General features: G+C 38.5%; 1 protein-coding gene across 1 annotated transcript in view; it reads right to left on the bottom strand.

The window, feature by feature from the left end:
• Nucleotides 1-417: 417 nt before the first annotated feature.
• The window catches only part of LOC107040112 (D-2-hydroxyglutarate dehydrogenase, mitochondrial), a 360887-nt gene continuing 347161 nt past the window's right edge, over nucleotides 418-14143 (bottom strand). The window contains exon 6 of the mRNA XM_015260059.2: nucleotides 418-699. Within this exon, the coding sequence (XP_015115545.1) occupies nucleotides 446-699 (254 nt within the window). The 3' untranslated portion in view covers nucleotides 418-445. The remainder of the gene's footprint in view (nucleotides 700-14143) is intronic.

The following is a 14143-nucleotide window of genomic DNA, read 5'->3' as shown; positions in this document are numbered from 1 at the left end:
AGGGTTTCTCATGAACAAATAAACAGAGTATTCAGAGTTGCAAAGGATTCTTTTAGTCAAAATGGGAGGAATAATAATATCGGAAAGTTGTTGGTGTGACCCGTCCGACGGGTCAGACCCACATGAATACATCCGCTACGAACCCATCCGCAATAGAAGCGAGCGCAGCGAGCGACCAACAGCCCAATCCACTAGTTTTTATTATTATACGATGTTGAACCATACCTGGAGATGAGGACATTTCTCTCAGAAGAAGTTTGTGGGTTGTAGGTCTGCCCTGATTTGGAGCTGCTTCTTTGTTGGTATCATCAGGCTCTAATTGCAGAGAAGAGCTGTGGAGGACTAAGGAAGGATAGGGAACCATCAGGTGTTTTTCCCTTAATGCCCCCCCCCCCATAATCAAACCATAGACGTATCTACATAAAAAAATGACGGCTTTCACTTTTTATTGAGGCAACACTTTATAAGGGTTAAGAATAGAATTAGGATCCATCATTTTCTTAATTTCGCACATGAGCTTGATCGCCGACTGATGTTTAGTGTATTCTAAATAATTGGTCTTCTTGAATCCAATTCCATGTTCAGCACTAACGCTACCTTTTTTCTGGGAAATGAATTCAAATAGAAATGGTTCCAGCTGTGCTTCGATGCCTGAATCGTACTCTGGTGTTGCCACTATCACATGAAGATTCGCGTCTCCTGCGAAGCAATTGAAATAATAAATGTTCCGAGAAATTATCTACTCGAGTCTTACATGGAGAGAAAAATTTGAGAAAAATTATGTTGAAAATCTTGCTATGCTAAAAGTAATGATGGTAGGAAATAAATGAGTTGGTGGAAAAAATAGACTAGGAAAAATTGCCACACACAAAACGTGCTACAGCCCACAAAACTTAAAAATTCTCTTGGATCTGTTTTTGCAATGGTGGTTTTTTCCGGGATTCCTGGGAGCAAAAATGGCTTTTTCGTGTACAACAAAATTTCTCACACCTACATGATATTTTGTTGGGCAACGATGCGAACGATATTGTCACTGCCGAAAGTGAATATTTACGGGACTGTTTTAGTGAAAATTACTCATTCATTTTAGTCATTTATTTTAGTTTATTCATTGTGTATTGCTCTCAAGAGGGTCCTCATAGCAAGGGGAGTACATGTGGGCAAATTGGATACTGTAAAAAGTTTTTTGCATGATCAGTTCAAATTTCAATTACAATATTATTGTTATTTGTTTTTTTTCCTTCTTTTCTTTCTTTCTTTTTTTCTTTTTATTCTACTGGAAATGTTACCAACTGTTCGATATGGCTCGATTTTTCAACATTTCAAAACAATTGATCTGAAGGATTGAAATCACGAAAAAGTGAGGAGAATTTCTCAACACTGTAACGAGATTTTCTCGTTACTGTAAACTGTTTTACCAACACGAAAACCCATGAGACAAGAATAGTTAGAGTGAGGGACAGAGAGGAGAGCGATATCTAACGCTAGCTGAAGAGCAAGAGATGAGAGTGACATCGAACGGCGGTTTAAGTCAACCACGCGTGAGGTGAATAGACCAATCAAATAATGCCAAGAGGCGTGGTTTGGGTGAAACCATGCTTCTGAACATTATAGAGAGGCTGTTGATACCCTGTCGCCTTATCTAGAAACTCGCCCAGCTGTGTTTGGGGGAAACGGGCCAGCGNCGTACTGGCGTTCCAACTGGGCGATTCTAGAGGCGCTATCGACTTAGACTAGGGACCAACAGCTAGGTGAGAGGACTAGCGCCCCCTCGATTGCCGTCGAGCTGATTGGTGGTGGTGGGGTAACGGATGACCCACCGCCGCTGAGATATTCAGACTAGGGAGAGAAGGCCCTAGTAGATTTCGAGACAGCCGGTGACAGGCACTGGAGTCGAGCGGATGATAATCGTCCGGTCCTCGACGATGTTCGTAAGTGGCATTAATCCGTTATGGATTATGGGGGTCCGTTGTGAGGACAAGATCCGGAACAGCGAGAGAATGGGACACTTCGGCGTCCCAAACAGAATGATCGGATTACTTTGAGGACGTGGGGTGTTTTATTTCCATGTTCTCAGAGATGTATCACTTCGGACGAAAGAAGTGGTGTTGCTGTGGATCCGTGGGCCGGGAGTTAGGCCGACTCCTGGAGGCCCGATCGCACGTGCCTCCACGACGAGTAATCTGGGTGTTGGCCCGCGATGATAGTGCTTTTACCGAGCATTCAGGTTGTGTTGGGGTGGGCACAGATGGGTGAGAATAAGTCTCCAGAAAACTGTGGCGCATGTGCCTCTCAGTGTTCGGCGCTTCGAGGAGTGAGAAGGATTCGCAGGTAATGGTCGACTTCTCCAGAGTTGAGCCACTCTGGAGAGGAAAGGAATACGTCAGAGGAATGGAAACATCCTCGGCGAAAGGTACATGGAGCAATGGCTCCTGGAAGATACGCTTTATCGACGTCTCTCGGCTGAAAAGACGAAGATCGATCGAGTGAATTACTCCTAGTATGGTGGACCTCGCCCACTCTACCGTTTTACGCTGATGTTCGCTCGGCATTGTTAGTCCCGCTACGAGAAGTCCTTAGGGTAGACGAGTTATCCTCTGAGGCCGGTTTAGCGTAGGATTTTCCGTGAAAATCCAGCTGGCGCCCGACACAATTGAGCGATAGAGAAAATGCCAAAAGAGTTTGAAATGTTTGCCGGTGAAGCACCGGCGAAAATCGCTTACAACACATAGTCAGCATATCGGCTCTGATGTTCATGGGATCTACGAGGAAAAGATATAGGGCTCTTGCTGCTTCCAAGAAGTTATTGTTCAGCATCACAATCAATTTTTCCCTGTGCCATCCTTCACGAAAGTACGGTATCAAATGTTTTATTCTGGCAGCGAAATATCTAGGGCACCTCAGTATAATGTGCTGTGCGGGCTTCTTTTTTGGTAGATTACAGACAGTGCAGTTGTTCGCAGGGTCTGGTTTGACGAAGTTGCTCTCAACTGGAACGGAGAATGACACCCTGTTGGCTGATCGAATTTGAGCTTGCACTCTCTTCAAGGCTATGGGCATCTTGATAGTGAACTAACCCATTGCAGAGCCCGCTGTCCACTGGAGCCAAGGGTGGTGCAGGCACTGTTGATTGCTGGCTGCTTGAAGATCTCTGCTCAATAAACAAGAGCCAAAGGCTTCTAGAATACGAGGTTGTGTGTCGCCCCAGCTCTCCAGATCTGATGAGGAAAGCAACGCGTGAAGGTTAGGATATTAGATGCCCTCCAAAAGTTCTGCTGTTTGCAGTATCCAGTTGTATCTGCTGTCGGTCGCACCATTATCCAGCTGTTCAATAAATCTGAGGTAGCAGATCTTGGGGTACCTGTCGTTGCTTATTTCAAAAGTGTTGACGATCCATTGGCCTGTGAATTTCAGAACGGAGAGTGCAAGGTGTTGTAGACCGGACTCCAGGTGTATCACTGCGTTGGAAGTGTTCTTTGGGAGAGTTAAAAGTCTTTTAACGAAGCCTACCTGCGCTGATTCAATTTGCTTGCAGTATCGAAGTCCCTAACAAAGCACGCATACAATAGGGTAGAGGCAAGCATACCCCTGTACAGCTTTTCAGCTGGAGACCAGGAGTCAACACTTGGTCTGGCAAGTATAGAGATTACTGCTCCTGAGACAGACGTGGCTTTTTCGATTGCATATTGAATGGCAAGCTTGCCAAGGGCGGAGGACGAGAAATTAACTCATACATAAACAAAGTTGTTTACCACTTCTGAAAGTTTCGCTTTGTATGCAAAATTAGTAGTTATAATTATTGTTCCGTCATTTGGTGCTTGCTTTTCACTTCCAGGTGCCTCACTGTGCCTCCATTTCAGAAAACAACGATCTGTGTTTTCTCCGTGTTAACCGGGAGGCCATTGGTTGCACAGTATTTCTCGAGCGCTTTAAGTGCTTTTCTCAGTAAAGCTGGAGTTGGGGTTAGAATGATAACGTCATCGGCGTAAAGCAGGGTGAGAACGTCCTGATGATGAGTAACACTCAGTCCATATATTCTTTTGTCTGGTATGTCGGTGCCACGGAGAGAGGAGTCAGTATCATGCAGGAAGAGTATGAAAAGCAGGGGGCTTAACAATTCACCCTGAAGGACACCTTCCCAGATGTCAAGACGCTTTATTCACGTTATTTAGTCTGTCTCTCAACTCCTGTTCAAATAGTCATTTTTTCTTATCGTTCAGATTCTTAAAATTACTTTTGCAATTAATGAAGTGATTTAGATCAGGTTTGGCGAAGTTGCTCTTCGGACGGGACAGGTTCGATTCCTAGTGTGAGGTCTGGTGAGTTTAAGTGAGTTTGATGATAGTGCTACAATGGAGGTGTGGTGGATCCCGTCACGTGGGATGGGACAGGTTCGATTCCTGGTGTGAGCTCTGGTGAATTTAAGTGAGTTTGATGATAGTGCTACAATGGAGGTGTAGTGGATCCCGTCACGTGGAACGGGACAGGTTCGATTCTTGGTGTGAGCTCTGGTGAGTTTAAGTGAGTCTTCTTAGCCCTGTAACGGGCCGCTCTTTCTTCATTTTTCGCAGCTCTGTAGTCCTGGTCGAGGGTTTCATCTCATTTCTACCTTTTTTTGCAGCTATGGATTCTTTCAACTACCATTCCAGGCAATCTAGCTGATTCGTAAATTGGTGAGTCAGGTGGAATAGGTAAAACAGGTGAAACAGGTGAGTCAGGTGGGGTAACTGGAGGTTGTGTTGAGGGCTGCATGTAATTGATATACGTTTCACGATCTGGTTGTTTTCACTTCAGGTGTTGATAACTGGTGCTTAGAGTCCAGATGAATCTGAAGAAGTTCTTGGTCTATGAAGGATACAACTACGGGCACATGATCCGAGGATATTATGGAATAGTCAACCAGCAGGTCTGCAATCAGATCAATATGAGAGACTTTGATAAACACTTGGTCATTTATACTCTTGGCGGTAGGTGACAGTAAGATGGAGGCGGCCGGCCTGTTGTTAGGCGTTCTTCAGTTAAGGACAATGAACCCATTACAAGTCATGAATTCTATTAGGGTTGAATAGTACTGAGTTGTGGTTTCAGTGTCCAGAGAGAGACGGTCCGGAAACAGATACGTTTCTGGAAGAAGCTATCGACCACCAGTATCAAGTTGTCCAATTCTGCAATTACGGTCAGCTCCTATAATGATCAAGGGCTCATTCTGTATTCCATGGATACTTGCTAGCTAGGCCTCCAGAGCTTCAAAATTTCCAGAGATTTTTGAACTGCGTGGAAAATAGAATGAGAAGACGTAGGCTAATCAGCTGAAGAGATGTACTGAAATGGTAATACATTCATTTCTGATACATAAGATGTCGAATTGCAGGTTCTTCTGATAAGTGTGGGAAGACCTACACTGGCTCTTTCTCTGCTACCTTCTCTATGTTTAATTGCAAGGAACCAAACGGGGATAAATTCAGCGAGGAAGAGTGGAGTCTTCAATTTATTCTCTTGGATCCAGGTCTCAGAAGGGCAAATTAAGTCGGTGGTATTGCAGAAGTCCCGAGTGTCCCATCTGACACGGATGTCAGCTAGTGTTTTGAGGACGAGTAGGCTGAGGTTAGTGGCTACTCCGCCAGAGTATCAGCTAAAACTCCGGTATTACCGAGAGCTCCTTTGTTGTTTAAGTCTCTCTGGGATATTCGTTTGGAATTGTCGCATCTGCTCACCGTGTCCAATTGGTGGTTCCATTCATACCAGGCTGTGTCAATGGCAACCGTCTGATCGCCGAATTTTTCGGTCTGAGGCGCAGGTGTGACGTTTTTTACGGATTTCCTGAGGTGGTACATAGCAGTTCCTCTCTCTTTCTCTGTTAAGCCCGGTTGAATGTAAGTGGCCTTGTTTTTCAGTAGTCTATTGCTTCCGAATGGAAGCATTGAAATCGTTCGATTTTTCGAATCGCTAATTTTGCTTGGAAACGATGCAGAATGGTCTGAAATGTAAAAATACGAAGTTTGACCACCCCGTGTGTATGTGCGGGTGTCCACCTGGTGGTCAACTTTTTGAAAATTGGAAAAATAAAGGGCTAAAATGATTCCAAAAAATATAAAAAATTTTTAGCTTATAGGTTTTACTAAGGACTAACGGAGTGCTAAATTTCAACTCAATCGGTCTAGCCATTTTTGAGAAATGACCATTCGTTTGTAAATCGTTTTTAGCCGATATCTGGAAAACTATCGAACCGATTTCGATTTTTTTTTCAAAATCCTCGTCTTGATGCCTTCTATCTTGATCAATCGAAATATGTATACCCGTCTATACAAAGTTTCCGAGATATTTTAGTTTTTCGGTTTTTTATTCAAAACGCTTGTCAACACTCCAACTTCCGAAAAAATTAAGATATTAAATTGAAATTTGGCATGAACTTCCCTATTAGGACTAGAATATTTCGTATTGAAAATGGGCGAAATCGAATCAATAGTTTAGGAGATATTCAACTTTGTATCTAAACCTATTTTCTTGAATATCTCAAAAACTATCTCACCGATTTCAATTTTTTTTTCCAAAATACTCGTCTTGGTGCCCCCCATCTCACTCAATCAAAATATGTATACCCGTCCATACAATGTTTCCGAGATATTTCAGTTTTTCGGTGTTTTGCTCAAAACGCTTGTTAACACTCTAATTTCCGAAAAAATCAATATATTAACTTTAAACTTGGTATGAACTTCCCTCTTGGGACTAAAATATTTCGTATTGAAAATGGGTAAAATCGGACGAATAGTTTAGGAGATATTCAACTTTGTATCTAAACCTATTTTCTTGAATATCTCAAAAACTATCGCACCGATTTTAATTTTTTTTTTCAAAGTACTCGTCTTGGTGCCCCTCATCTCAATCAATCAAAATATGTATACCCGTCCATACAAAGTTTCCGAGATATTTCAGTTTTTCGGTTTTTTACTCAAAACGCTTGTTAACGTTTTGTATTGAAGATGAGCAAAATTGGATGAATAGTTCAGCAGATATTCAACTTTGTATTCAAATCGGTTTTCTCAAATATCTCAAAAACTATCCGACCGATTTTTTGCTTCGGAATGGAAGCATTGAAATCGTTCGATTTTTTGAATCGCTAATTTTGCTTGTAAATGATGTAGAATGGTCTGAAACGTAAAAATACGAAGTTTGACCACCATGTGTGTATGTGCGGGTGTCCACCTGGTGGTCAACTTTTAGAAAATTGAAGGAATAAAGGACTAAAATAATTCAAAAAAATCTGGAATTTTGTCACATTAGAGGTATTTATGAGGACTAACTCTGTGCTGAAGTTCAGCTCAATCAGTCCAGCCGTTTTTGAGAAATCGCCATTTGTTTATAAATCGTTTTTTGCAAATATCTCAAAAACTATCCAACTGATTCCAATTTTTCTTTCTTCAAAATACTCGTCTGAAGGTCTCCTATCTCAATCAATCAAAATATATATATCCGTTCATACAAAGTTTCCGAGATATTTCCATTTTTCGGGTTTTCGCTCGAAACGCTTGTTAACTTCCAAAAAAATCAATATATTAACTTGAAATTTGGCACGAAGTTCCCTCTTGGCACTAAAATGTTTCGTATTGAAGATGAGCTGAATCGGATGAATAGTTTTGGAGATATTTAACTTTATATCTAAATCTATTTTCTTGAATATCTTGAAAAATACGCAACGGATTTCAATTTCTCTTTCTTCAAAATACTCGACGCGATGTCTCCTATCTTAATAGATCAAAGTATGTATAGCCGTTCATACAAAGTTTCCGAGATATTTCCATTTTTCGGTTTTTCGCTTAAACCGCTTGTTAACACTGTAACCTCTGAAAAAATCAATATATCAACTTGAAATTTGGCATTAATTTCCCTCTTGGCACTCAAATATTTCGTATTAAAGATGAGCTAAATCGGATGAATAGTTTAGGAGATATTTAATTTTGTATCTAAATCTATTTTCTTGAATATCTTGAAAAATACGCAACGGATTTCAATTTCTCTTTCTTCAAAATACTCGACGCGATGTCTCCTATCTTAATAGATCAAAGTATGTATAGCCGTTCATACAAAGTTTCCGAGATATTTCCATTTTTCGGTTTTTCGCTTAAACCGCTTGTTAACACTGTAACCTCTGAAAAAATCAATATATCAACTTGAAATTTGGCATTAATTTCCCTCTTGGCACTCAAATATTTCGTATTAAAGATGAGCTAAATCGGATGAATAGTTTAGGAGATATTTAATTTTGTATCTAAATCTATTTTTCTTAAATATCTCAAAAACTACTCAACCGATTCAGCTCATCATCATTTATCTGATCAATTTTTTTTGCCAATCTAGGTTTTCCTCATACCTTTAGCAAACGCGATACAGTGCTTCGGAAAGAGTTTGGATGGGGGTAAGGAAGGGATATTGAGAAGGAAAATAAATTTTATCATGCTAAAATCATTCGGAAGCTGACTACCAATGGAATTGGTAGAAATGAAAGAAGAAAAAAAGAATTTCAACACATAAAATAACAGTCAGATGGCTTCTAGGAAAAAGGCTGAACCCCTGCTTGTTTCATCTACGGTCATAAAGATTTTTGGCTGAGATTTCCGACAAACATTTTGGAAATTATGGTTGTATTATAGTTCTTCTCCAATTTCAAGAAATTCCGCGTCTGAAGATTTAAAATTTAATTGAAAAATCAATGAGCATTTTAAATTTCGGTTCAATCATTTTGTGAAAATTCTTAGAAATCCATTGAAGACATCCAAGTACTTTTACAGTTTGTTGCAGACCCCATTATAAATTAAAATATTTTCAATCATCAAATTTATGAATTAAATTGCGTGAGCAAAATTTGGGAAAAAATCGCAAATATTCAGCGTCGTTCAAACATTCAGATATATTTCTTTAAGTATGAAATGGATTCCTGGTAAAATTTTGAATCTGAATACATTTGTGACGAATCCGAACAAATGACCGTCGTGGTAGAAAATTGGTCATTTCTGAATTATTATAGAAAATTATAGAAAATGCTCGTCATTTAAAAAAATTGTACTTTGTAAATTATTCCATCAATCTTCCTTTAGAAATAAGCTTAATATTTTTTTTCATATTTTTGAAATATTTTTTCAGAGTTCAGAATGGATATTCAAATTCAGATATACAAAGTTTAAATAATAAAATCATTGCAAAATATCTGGAAACTTGGGGTTACATGAGGCTTAAATAAAGGTCTGATCTTCTACTACAAAGGTACATCCGAAGTACTTCGATATCCTTAATTGCAAATTCAGTATCATGGGACACTGAATGATGGTGTATTCATCGAAAATTCCAATAAGTTCAAGAAATTTAGAACTTTATTGAATTTTCAGTGAAATGTNCCTCTTGGCACTAAAATGTTTCGTATTGAAGATGAGCTGAATCGGATGAATAGTTTTGGAGATATTTAACTTTATATCTAAATCTATTTTCTTGAATATCTTGAAAAATACGCAACGGATTTCAATTTCTCTTTCTTCAAAATACTCGACGCGATGTCTCCTATCTTAATAGATCAAAGTATGTATAGCCGTTCATACAAAGTTTCCGAGATATTTCCATTTTTCGGTTTTTCGCTTAAACCGCTTGTTAACACTGTAACCTCTGAAAAAATCAATATATCAACTTGAAATTTGGCATTAATTTCCCTCTTGGCACTCAAATATTTCGTATTAAAGATGAGCTAAATCGGATGAATAGTTTAGGAGATATTTAATTTTGTATCTAAATCTATTTTTCTTAAATATCTCAAAAACTACTCAACCGATTCAGCTCATCATCATTTATCTGATCAATTTTTTTTGCCAATCTAGGTTTTCCTCATACCTTTCGCAAACGCGATACAGTGCTTCGGAAAGAGTTTGGATGGGGGTAAGGAAGGGATATTGAGAAGGAAAATAAATTTTATCATGCTAAAATCATTCGGAAGCTGACTACCAATGGAATTGGTAGAAATGAAAGAAGAAAAAAAGAATTTCAACACATAAAATAACAGTCAGATGGCTTCTAGGAAAAAGGCTGAACCCCTGCTTGTTTCATCTACGGTCATAAAGATTTTTGGCTGAGATTTCCGACAAACATTTTGGAAATTATGGTTGTATTATAGTTCTTCTCCAATTTCAAGAAATTCCGCGTCTGAAGATTTAAAATTTAATTGAAAAATCAATGAGCATTTTAAATTTCGGTTCAATCATTTTGTGAAAATTCTTAGAAATCCATTGAAGACATCCAAGTACTTTTACAGTTTGTTGCAGACCCCATTATAAATTAAAATATTTTCAATCATCAAATTTATGAATTAAATTGCGTGAGCAAAATTTGGGAAAAAATCGCAAATATTCAGCGTCGTTCAAACATTCAGATATATTTCTTTAAGTATGAAATGGATTCCTGGTAAAATTTTGAATCTGAATACATTTGTGACGAATCCGAACAAATGACCGTCGTGGTAGAAAATTGGTCATTTCTGAATTATTATAGAAAATTATAGAAAATGCTCGTCATTTAAAAAAATTGTACTTTGTAAATTATTCCATCAATCTTCCTTTAGAAATAAGCTTAATATTTTTTTTCATATTTTTGAAATATTTTTTCAGAGTTCAGAATGGATATTCAAATTCAGATATACAAAGTTTAAATAATAAAATCATTGCAAAATATCTGGAAACTTGGGGTTACATGAGGCTTAAATAAAGGTCTGATCTTCTACTACAAAGGTACATCCGAAGTACTTCGATATCCTTAATTGCAAATTCAGTATCATGGGACACTGAATGATGGTGTATTCATCGAAAATTCCAATAAGTTCAAGAAATTTAGAACTTTATTGAATTTTCAGTGAAATGTGAAAGTTTACTAATTTTTTCCCCTCAAATTGAATTCAATATTGCTCTTTCGAAAATTAATCGTCGACTGTCTATAGATTTTCTATTTTTTGCTACAGTGGAAATCCATATGAATTTCAGAGATTTTCGCATATTTAAAAAATTATCGTTTTGAGGACTTTTGAGCTGAAGTAATTGGCAAAATCTGTTTAAATTCATTTCTTCAAATACATTGCAAATATCTCTTTTACTTGCTTGCCTCTATTCTCTACATGTATGATCATCTACAGATTGTTATTTTTTTGTCCTTCAACTTTTCCAATATCAAAATGATAAAATAATAACTAAATTTCTCCAGATGTCGGGAGACACTACGGCATTCTACGATTTTCATAAAATAGATGCCCTTCCCTGACCGTTTATTTAGGTCTAGAGAGCTGAAACCAGCCTAAATGTCACTACCCTGGCATGTCCTTTTTATGGAATTCAAGATTTTCTTAATGAAACCGACTAAATAAGTAGCTCAAAGAAAATTTTCTGAGCATGGACGATAAGGGATGAGACTAAGTAGACTTTCATGAAAATTTTTCAAAGGAATAACTGTTTCACGCTCACCAGGACGATCAACAAGTTTGTCCGACATTTATAGCACTATTTAAAAAAATTTCGACTGTGTCGCGCCATTTTCGACACACATGCACATGACGCACGCACCAAAATTCTGTAATGAAGGGATAATGTCCAGTATTTACACCAGTAGAAATTAACTAGACATATGTCCACATCGAGGAAAGGCTACTCGAGAGATGAAAAAGGTAAGTCACAAATTATTCTGCCACTACCGGGGTCTCATGATTGTTACATGTCGTGTAATTTCTTGGTTTTTTTTATTATCAAAAAAATAACATTCCATTGCCTGAAACTCATCGTCTTCATAGAGCTTTGAATTCAAAACTAACGCGAAGTACGATTAGGATGTTACGTTCGAATAATATTTCAATCGAATTTATTAAATCGTTGAAATATTCCCCTGACTTCGGAATCGTCTGAGAATTGATCGTCATTGTTCATTAATTATCAACGGTTGCAATATGACAATAAGAAACTGGAACAATACAAGGCGTATTCACTAATCGATTGACGACCTGTTCTGTTTTTTATGCGAAATGTTGTCGGATTGGAGTGCAGTTGACGTTAGTATAGGGGGACATCAGAAAGGTAAAATTGGTCGATTTCAGCAGTTTTTCGGACCAAAGAACAAATTTCGTCATCAGATCATATGTTACAAACTGACATAGTATTAGGTGTGTGACTTAATTTTTACAGATTTTCAGTAAATTTATTTAATATAAAAAAATAGATAACAATGAACTTAATTTTGGAAATATTGCCCATCATTTTCTATGACCTTGCGCCGTCTCTCAAGTAACATTCGAATGCCGTCGCGAAAGAAACTTGCAGGTTTCGAGGCGATAAAGTCATCGACGATTTTACGCACATCGTCCAGCGTTTTAAACTGTTTATCCACTAAGGCGTGCTGCATGGACCGGAACAAGTAATAGTCGGATGGTACCAAGTCTGGTGAATATGCCGCGTGCGGGAGAACTTCCCATCCCAAGCTTAAGAGGGTCTTCTCAGTCGCGCGAGCCACCTGAGGTCGAGCATTGTTATGCAGCAGTATGACTTACGTGCTTCCTTGCCCAGTAAATGGCCTTTTCCGATCAAGTTCTTCGCTCAGTTTGTTCAGTTGTCGACTGTAGCGTTCCGCAGTCACCGTGTGACCAGTTTCCAGGAGTTCATAATAAAGCACACCCTTCATGTCCCACCAGACACACAGGAGAATCTTCCTTAAGTGGATGTTCTGTTTCGGCGTCGATGTACTGGATTGTCCGAGATCTACCCACGACTTTTTACGTTTGGGATTCTCGTAAAAAATATACTTTTCATCACCCATCACAATTCTCCATAAGAAGTCCTTTTTTTGTTGCCGGGTAAGCAGTGGAAGGCACGTGTTCATACCTTGACCTAGGTTGTGTTCGGTCAACACATGTGGGACCCACCTTCCAAGTTTTTGGATTTTTCCCATTTGACGCAAATGCTTAGAAAGAGCTGTTCGGGTCACTCCTAACTGAGCTGCAATCTATTGTTGCATTTGCGTTGCGTCTTCATCCAGTAGAGCTTGCAATTCCGCATCTGTAAATTTTCGAGGCTGTCCATGACGCGGCTGGTCACTCAGATCGAAATTACCACTTCTAAAAGGTTTGTACTAATAATTACACATTTCATAAGATACAACGTCGGCACCATTAATACTACACATTGATTCCCGTTCTTCAGAAGAATTTTTTCCTTGTTGGAATTCGTATAAAATGCAGTGCCGAATGTGCTGTTTATCAGTTGCTATCGTACACTCTGCTATTCTAAAAGGTTATGTAAATTACATAGACTTGTCGTTCCGTGTTCTGAAACCTTTTGTCCGATCCTTTCAAAACCAGAAAAGACCGCGCATATAGTTCTATTTTAAATATAATTTCAAGCTCGAAGAAAAAATCTGTAAAAATTGACTCACCCAATCTAATGGAAAAAAAACTTGATGAAGCTTGGGAAAAAATGAAAAAAACAGAGTGCGTGGAGTCCACGCGCGACAGAAGTGAAACTTCTTTTTAGTATTCTCAAATTTTTTTGTCCAATTTGTTTTTCCTGAAAATTTTTTTTTCGCTTCTCATGCTTGAGAAAGCATTATTATTATGATTATATATAGAAATTCGATGGGATACTAGGAAATTAATAACAAGAAAATTTGAATGACTTTTTTCATTTTTTACCATTCAGCAGATAAAAACTTTCAATTTTCAAGTTCAGATTTTTAATTGCAATTTTTAATTTCAATTTTAAATTTGAATTCCAAATTTCAANACTTACTGACTAACCCGTTCCCCTCAAAACCTTTCACTTTTCGTGTCGCGCTGAAATTTTTCGTACCCTCCCTAAAGAAGTTTCACTTCAAAAATAAAACGGAATTGAACGACGTCCTTCACAGTAACTGTAAGAATGAGTATTCATATCTGCTAGGGTACTTTTGCGGGCCACATACAGGGTGTTTCAGAAGTACATGTACATCTGAACACCCTAGGATCAGGGGATGATTCTGAGCAGTAAAGTCCTCTTGCACTTTTTGATCAGACTCACCCCTAAAAAGTTATTGGCAATTAAGGGTGGGCCAATGGGGAGTGATTTTTAAGCGGGCGCACATCCATGTGATATGCAGCATA

The sequence above is a fragment of the Diachasma alloeum genome, unplaced genomic scaffold (assembly GCF_001412515.2).
Source record: "Diachasma alloeum isolate Michigan unplaced genomic scaffold, Dall2.0 Dall_scaffold_00318, whole genome shotgun sequence".
Classification (NCBI taxonomy): domain Eukaryota; kingdom Metazoa; phylum Arthropoda; class Insecta; order Hymenoptera; family Braconidae; genus Diachasma; species Diachasma alloeum.
This window is presented reverse-complemented; position numbering and strand designations above follow the sequence as displayed.